The following is an 8,413-nucleotide window of genomic DNA, read 5'->3' as shown; positions in this document are numbered from 1 at the left end:
TTATTTTCGACAACTTCTAAAGGTTTTTCATTGAGTTTAGTGTCATGCAACAGATTTATTAAGTTCTTTTTTTCAAAGTTTAAACTAATGATTATAATATACTAAGACTGCCTGCAAGTTTTGGTCTTTAATTACCTATACTAGTCAAAATACATTAGTCGTTATTTTCGTTAATAAAATTAACTGTATGTAATATATTTGTTTTAAATAAAGGATTTGAATTTAGGTATAGAAATGTAAGTTCATGACTTTTTTCTGATTCTTTTAGTTTTAATTTATGTAAACTTAATACAGTTTAATAAAAAAAATATATATAATCGAAGTTTCAAAATTTAAAAAACTGCTTTTCAGGGCTTATATTTTATAACTGTAATTACAAATAGACATTTTCAAATTAATTACTAATTTAATAAGTAAGTAGTATTCCAAAAGTTTAGCTTAGTTCTTTAAGATAACGAAAAAAGTGTAAAAAATAGTTACGACAATTTACTTTCCTTTTCTAATTAAATTTTCATAAAAGTAAATGCCAAACTCAAGTGTAAAAATAATTTGTATTAAGTCATGATATTTATTAACAAAAAAGGCATTTACTTTGGATGGCAGTTGTATTAAGATTTTTGGGTGTTTATGATCGCATGCTTCTCTTTAGCGTTTTGACTAGGTAATCTTTACAACTGCGTATTGGTAGATTTTAGTATTACTCAATGTTTAGTTTACTAAAAAACTCGAAAAAAATGTAGTTATGTACTTACTTACTACAACTAGTTATAAAAAGTTACTTATAAGTAATAGAAAATTTTATCAAGTTAATTTATTTTCTATATTTCAAATAAAATAAAAATTACAATTAGTATTCAAACTAATTCTCGTCTTTAAACTTAAAATAAATTGAGTAAAAATAAAAATCAATATGAAATTAAAACTCATGAACTAAATTCACAGCAAGTAGCATTATCTTCAACAGTGAACACAACTGTCGTAAAATTAGGACACCTCTTCCTACTAATGAAGAATCATTTAACATTTAATGTTTATTGATCAATACCAGTAAATTCTTTTGTTTTAATAAATACATGTATTTTAAGTCGATCAATAAAATTATATTTTTAAAAGTATTTATAAAACACTAATAATGATTAACAGTATACGTAATTCAAAAATTATATTTCATATGACTTTGATAAAGCTCATATTTTTATACAATTAGGTAATATGTATTTGTTTAGTTTTCATAGCATATACTTTAAAAAACAAAAACAGTAAAAAATTGTACGATTATTTTAATTTTTTAATTAACACTTTATAATTTAAAAACAGAAAAGTTTTTTGCTGAAATTACTTTTGTTTCAAGTAAATTTAATTTAGTTTTAAACATACAAATTACTATAAATGTTAAAGGAAAAAATTGAAAAATTTGAAAATATTTTAATTTATAGTCATAAAGCCAACAAAAATAAAAAACTTTTAAATTTGATGAAACAAGCGGACGAATGAGAAATGTTTTTGCTAACAATTTTTACTATGATTTTTAGCTTTTTGAACCTCTCTTTTACTTTTAGTATAGTAACCATTGTTTTTACTGCTTTGACTTGTGGTGTGAATTACTTTAACTTCTAAATACTTAAAAAATAACATTTAAACGTTATTGTATTTTTCATAAATCTTTTATATTTTATCTGAGTACTAACTAACTTCCTCTTATGTTTTTTTTGTAATATATAAATAGTTAAGAAAGCTCTACTACTGATTTTTTCAACTTAAAAATAGTTAGATAATTCTTAATTTGGCAAATTAAATATAAAAACATTTCAAAACATCTGAAAACAATAGTTTTAAGGGCTTATATAAACATAACAAACTGAAAACATACACATTTTATTAAGTTGTATTTAATTATATTTTTATAAAACACAAACGCTGAGCTGCAATAATAACAACTCAGGTGTTTAGTAACATCCATTTGGTATGACCAAGTTTTACAGCAGATCTGCAGGTGAAATATAGAATGATCTAAAACACTTTTTTTATGTAGATAGACATAAAATTAGTCGCAAATAGTAGAAGTTAGTAATTATAAGTCATAATAACTATATAGAATTTTTTCTTATATTAGGATAAACTTTAGATAAATTAAGTAATTATAGAAAAATATAATATTCAATTATGAACTTTGCCACACAACCATCAACAACAGTATTTGAGACAACCTACTACCGGTTTCGTCCTCATTAGGTCCTATTTACCACTAATACTAGATGGTCATCAAGGTAAAGTTCGTTTCTTATTACTGATAGCACGAAGCATCTCAACTTTGTTGATGATGGCTGTAATAAACATTGATCAAAAAAATTTAACAAAAACAAAAGTTTTAAAACTTATTAAAAAAACACAGAACAAAATTAGAAGATAAAACAAAAGTTGTCCAAGAATTCCATGAAGCTAGTAAAAACACATTTATTATAAGATAAATTTTTGTAATACTTTGTGATATAATTGAAAATAAAATTAGCTGAATTTATATTTATTTGTTTTTTTATTGAATTTGAGTGGAAAAAAAAGCTCTGTAAACATCATTTCTATACAATTATGTATAACACTTACGAGGTTTGTGTTTAAATTTGAAAAACTTACTTATTTATTACTTTTTTCTCATCTAATTATTTTAAAAAACCTTTTACCAAAATTATTTTTTAATTAACATAATAACTTTTGAAAAACTTATTATTATTATTATTTACTATGTACAGCAATTTCACTTCGAACACTCGACCATTTCATATCTAGAGTAACATTTGCATATATTAAAAAAAAATCTTTTTCTTAAAATAAATAATTCCATCATACATAATATCATTGGCTTGTATTACAGTGATATTTTAAATTTCCTTATTTTAATTTTAAACAGTAATAAAACTTATAAGGTTACTAAACATAAGTTTACAAGTTATTAATAGTATTTATAGTAATAGTTATTATAAATTTTAATTTAAATATAAAAATGGGAATTTATTCACACAAAAAAAAGTATTTTCATATGAATTTTTAAAATATTCTTTTTATATAATTGATTCTATTATGATTTAAAACTATTATACTAACTCAATCAATAATTACTTTTGGTAATATTTATAATTTTTGAAATTCAGTTATATTAAACTTTACTTTGTAAAACTTTAAAATAAATGTTACTGAATGCTATTTTGTAAAACAAACTAAGTATGTGCCTTGTGCAACTCGACTTCGAAAAGCTTAAAGCCATTACTGGTTTAACTCTACAACACCTGTCTAAAACTATTTCTGGTTTAAATTTATAATACATCTCTAAAACTATTTGTAGTTTAATTTTCCAATACCTGTCTAAAACTATTTTTTAGAATAAGTAAATCTGTTTACCCAAGTCAAGTACAATAAAGAGTTGTTAAAAAAAATTTGCTATGTAAAACAAGCAGTACATTAGAAGAGATCGAGTAATCTTGGCTGTAGTAGATGTTAAATAAGCAAGGCTTTAAGCAATAGTGAAATAAAAGGGTTTTATATCTAGTTGAAATGTAATAAAAATACACGTTATAAGATAAATTTTAATTTATTTGTGAAATAAGTTTTTATAAACTTTTGTAAAATTACTCTTGTATATTAGTACTCTTTAAATGTTACTAGTTTTAAATACAATTAAAGCCAACTATTACAAAAACCGATTATGTTATAAATCAAAACAAATTACATGATTGATTGTAAATAAAAAAATTTGTTTAATAGTAATATACAAGCTTACATATGTATGATAAAAACAGTTTTTCCTTATATTCAGGAAAAGTTGATTTTTCTATGTGATAAATTTTTACAAATTATTTACAACAGAAAATTTTTTTTTGTAGTTATAAATAATAACAGATGTTAGTTTATGTATTTAATGTTTTTTCTAATTGAATAAAAAACCTTGTTTTCAAGGAAAATATTGTTATTTAAAACCTGTTCCTAAAAACTTGATAACTGCAACCTATTAATTTTAAAACTTGTTTTAATATAAGTTTACACAATTAGTTTTTCATTAGGTATTAAGAAAATGCATAGAATTAACTTGGCTAATTGAATGTAATTAAACATAAAATTTAAGTTTAAAAGGTAATTTTTTAGTTGTAATATTATATATAATATCAGAGCTAACTACAAGCAAAATACAAAATTATAAACACTTTTAATGTAAAGTTTATTAAGCCCATTATGAAATATCTTAACAGATTTGCACGTTAAAGACGCTGAAAATAACTATCTGTTTAATAATTAAGCAAGTAAGCTGCAAAATTTTGACTTATAATAAACAGGCGGCTAAAATCAATTTAAATTTAAAGGAATAGAGAACAGACGAAAATTAAGATTTTTGCTTACTTTATTATGCTTACTTGAAATAGATTTTTTTTCAAAATAAATTAAGTTATTAAAATCCTACAACATTCAAAATTATTTGTAAAACTGACAGTTAAATAAATCTAACGACTTATTGTTATAAAATAAAACCAATTAAAGAAAATAGTTCTAACAAACATGGCATATAAAAAGTTTACCACTAGCTAATTTTAAACTTAATAAATTCCCATTGCTTTCATATCTTCAACAACTCGAGTCAAGTATGTAGAATCTGGATACCCATACTGTGCATATGGATAAGGACTTGTTTTGTGATGAATGTCATTCCAAGTTATTCTGTTGTCCTTATTTAAACTTAAACTTCTTCCTACAGTGAACGTCCTCTTCATCTTCCAGGCTTTTTTAAACAAGTCTAGGACACGGTTTCCTTCCGGATTGTCTGGTAAGTAAGCGTTCCACGCCATACCACTATACCAAACACCAGGGTTCTGGTGTCTACTGTCTTGGTAACCTCCGTTCATTTCATAAAGGATCTCAATCACCTTACAATCTTCATAACCGGCAAGCCTTTTATTCGTTCTCCTACGTCTCCTACGTCTCCTACGTCTAAGTCTCCTACGTCCATAGAGGTTGTCAACAACTTTCCATGACATTCTTCCAGGAGGACAATTTCCTTCCATTTTTGGACCACAAACCCTACAGATTGGACAACGCTGCGAAACTTCACAAGCTTTTTGAATGCAATGAGTGTGAAACATGTGAACGCATCGAGTCATTCTACTCACTTCTTTTCCATTATTGTATTTTTCCATGCAAATATCGCAATCATCTTCACAATTAATTTGATCATTCGGAACTGGGACAAAAAATTCATCTAAATTCCCATTTTCACTTGTCTCATAATTGAACAAGAATTGTTCTCCTTCTTCAAGTCGGCTATAGGTTTCATTGACGTCAGTCCATTCATCATTACAAATTTTATTACGTGGAAAATTGACCATTGGATTAAAGTTAACAACACCTGGTCCAAATGTAATCAACATTTTTGTACCCAAGCTTAGTTTAGACTTAATCACAGTTTTCTTACTTTTTTTGTTTTTAGACTTTTTTTTAAATAGAGTTTTTTTCACTAAACTGTTTTTTCCAGTGGAATTCCTTTTTTTCTTATGACGTTGGTACATAGTTGTATATTTATCCTATTTTTCTGTAAAAAAGTTAAATTGAAAATTAAGAATATATTGAATTTTTTATTTATATATTTAATTTCATATTTTTAATTGAATAGTTGTGCTATATTAAGCTTTAATAGGCGCACAGTTCTGAAATTTTAAACTTATCTATCACAATTTAGACCGATTTACAATGACATTGTACATAAAATTTATAACTTGGCACCAAGTTGAGCTTTTAACTAGATGAAATAAAATAAATTATTACTTTAACTACATTATCGTAACCTTAATGTAAAAATTGTTAAGTGGGTTTATATTTTATTTCAAAATGCTTAACACGATGTGGCTTTAGAAAATAATACAAAAGTTTTAGTTTTTTTAACGTTTTTTTACATCTACAGACGTATCTGATATATTAATTTCACATTGCTTGTTAACATACTATTACTTTTAACTAATAACTTTAATAACATCAACACTGCTAAATTACTTGATTATACTCCACTTTTCACTAAAAAGTATACTACATGTTTGCAAAAAACATTAAATGTGCCAATTGAAAATTGTATTACTTGAAATTAATTCTAAAAAAAAAATAAATTTAAAAATTATAGATTTAAAAGAATTTGTACTGACATATTGCTCATAAAAACTAAATATTAAATCAAACAAAAAAAAAATTCTTCTAGTTAAAAAATATGTTCTTAAGTTTTTATGTTTTTGAAATGAAAAAAACTCTCATTTTGTCAATATTGCCAAAGTTTTACTTAAATTAAAGCTACAAAAGTCAATGCTTGTTTAGTAGAAAATCACAAGTTATTAATTCCCCATGACAAATCATTCTCAATTTTTAAACCATATGAACAGACAAAGTTTCAATTCTAGAAATTTTAAAGCATTTTGATTTTTCTAATTTATTAGAAAAAAGATTTAGCATGATTTCGACTAATTTAGTCAGACAGCTATGAACCCTATACATACTAGAAGTTATAAATTAGCATTACATTTAAACTGTTTTTAAGATTTAGTTGCTGGACTAACAATGAAAACCTTTTTTATTCAATTCATCTAACATTTCCAAGGAATAAATTTTCAGCTTTTTATTAAATTGAACTAAACATTAATAATCAAATGCTCTGCAGAGTTACCAAACTGTCTATTATAATCTTTATAAACTGCTTAATATGAGGTTTAGTTTCCTCATTTAGTTTTCTATATTGGTTTTTTTTTGATTTAGTCATTATAAGGTTAACTTATTTAAAACATTTATAAGCAGACCTTATGAAAATTCAGGTACTGATTAAATTGTAATTTTTTTTTACAAGGATAAATAGCTTATTAAAAAACCTAGATAAAATGTTTATTAGCAACTAAAGCAGTTTCCTTTTAAAGGTTTCAAAACAATATTGACCATTTAAAAAGCCTTACCATTAAAATTGAATAGGTAATTTTTGAACAAGTATATGAATGTTAAATTGTTCATGTACTTTCTTACTTATCTACATAAATTTACATTTTAAAAAATTATATCTGCCTTAATAAAGATTAATTTTTGAAAAGTCATTATTTAAAAATTTTTAAGACAAAAGTTTATAATACAATGTAAGAAAGCTAATCAAATTACTAAACAATACAATTCATGCAGACTTTTAAAATAAAGTTTGGAAGTCTACTAATGTATAAACGTCTGGTTTTAATTACAATTTGTAATCTAGTGAAACAAAACATTTTCTAATCATATTTATACTTTTTTTAAACTGGCCATTGTTGTAATTTTTAGTTAAAAAAAGGCAACTTAAAAAAACCTTGTATAAATTTTTAGCTATTAAGCTTATTTTGAGTTTGAGGAAACTGATTAAGATAGATAAGATATTTAAAATTTTTCTAAAAAGTTAGAAAACTTTTAAAAAAAATTTAACTTTCAATACAAATAGTATGACAAAGAAAAACACTATTTTTTATCTCATAATAAAAAAAGATATTATAAATATTTGAAGTTGTATTATTCTCTTTATCAATAAGTTCAGATCTTTAGCTATTTATCTTTTAATACAAAAGCCCGACAGCAGTACTGAATCAACTGAGAAAGAGGAAAATATATAAACTCGAATGCTGAAATAACATATGTGGAAAAACAAATAATGTCGAACTGAAATTTATGTGATCAGTTTCGACCCTAAAGAAGCTTTTTATGTTTTGGTTTTCATTTAATTAATTTTATAGTAAGAACTAACTATTTTTTAACTAGCGGTTTAGCAAATAGTTTATAGTATTTTATGTTTAAACCCCGAATAAAGTTGTTAAAAAGACTTTAAATATATTTTCATTGTAAGTATTGGTAGTTTGAAACTGTATTCAACTATAATTGTTTTCTGAAAAATACATTAAAAGTTTGTGCTTTCAAAATAATTTTGAAAGATAAATTTACTGATATAACAAAAAATTTTTATTTTTCACTATTTGTTTGAATACTTCGAAAAAAAGTTTAACCTAGAATAACACATAATTTCTAGTAAAGCGTAAAATATTTAAACTATTTTGTATTTTTTTAACTTATTAGATTTAACTTGATCGTATTTGCAAAAATTCTTGCACAATAGCTTTTCGAGTTTCATCGTTTGTGGTTTTGTGAACAGTTGAAACACTTTACTTATATTTTGAAATATTTAGTTTAAGAAATAATCGTCTAATGTACTTAATTATACTTATTAGAGTATATAACTAAATAATCTTTAAAATAAAATATTAGCTATAAACATTACAATTTAAATTTAAATTTTTGTCCTTTTAATGTTTCTGGTCAGTAAATCCTTTTTTTTCCAATAATTTTTACATAAATCTTAAATTTTTCATTTATAATTTTCTATTGAAATGAA

General features: G+C 23.8%; 1 protein-coding gene across 1 annotated transcript; it reads right to left on the bottom strand.

Annotated features, from left to right (window-relative positions):
* Positions 1 to 4,580: 4,580 nt before the first annotated feature.
* Positions 4,581 to 5,366, bottom strand: LOC145836297 (E3 ubiquitin-protein ligase DTX3-like). The gene has a single exon (XM_082944111.1). It carries the CDS (start codon positions 5,364 to 5,366, stop codon positions 4,581 to 4,583), a length of 786 nt encoding a protein of 261 aa, XP_082800237.1.
* Positions 5,367 to 8,413: the final 3,047 nt, after the last annotated feature.

This window comes from Thalia democratica, chromosome 5, assembly GCF_965202585.1.
Source record: "Thalia democratica chromosome 5, ktThaDemo2.hap1.1, whole genome shotgun sequence".
Lineage (NCBI taxonomy): Eukaryota > Metazoa > Chordata > Thaliacea > Salpida > Salpidae > Thalia > Thalia democratica.
The sequence above is the reverse complement of the archived record's forward strand: the minus strand, read 5'-3'. Positions and strand labels throughout refer to the sequence as shown.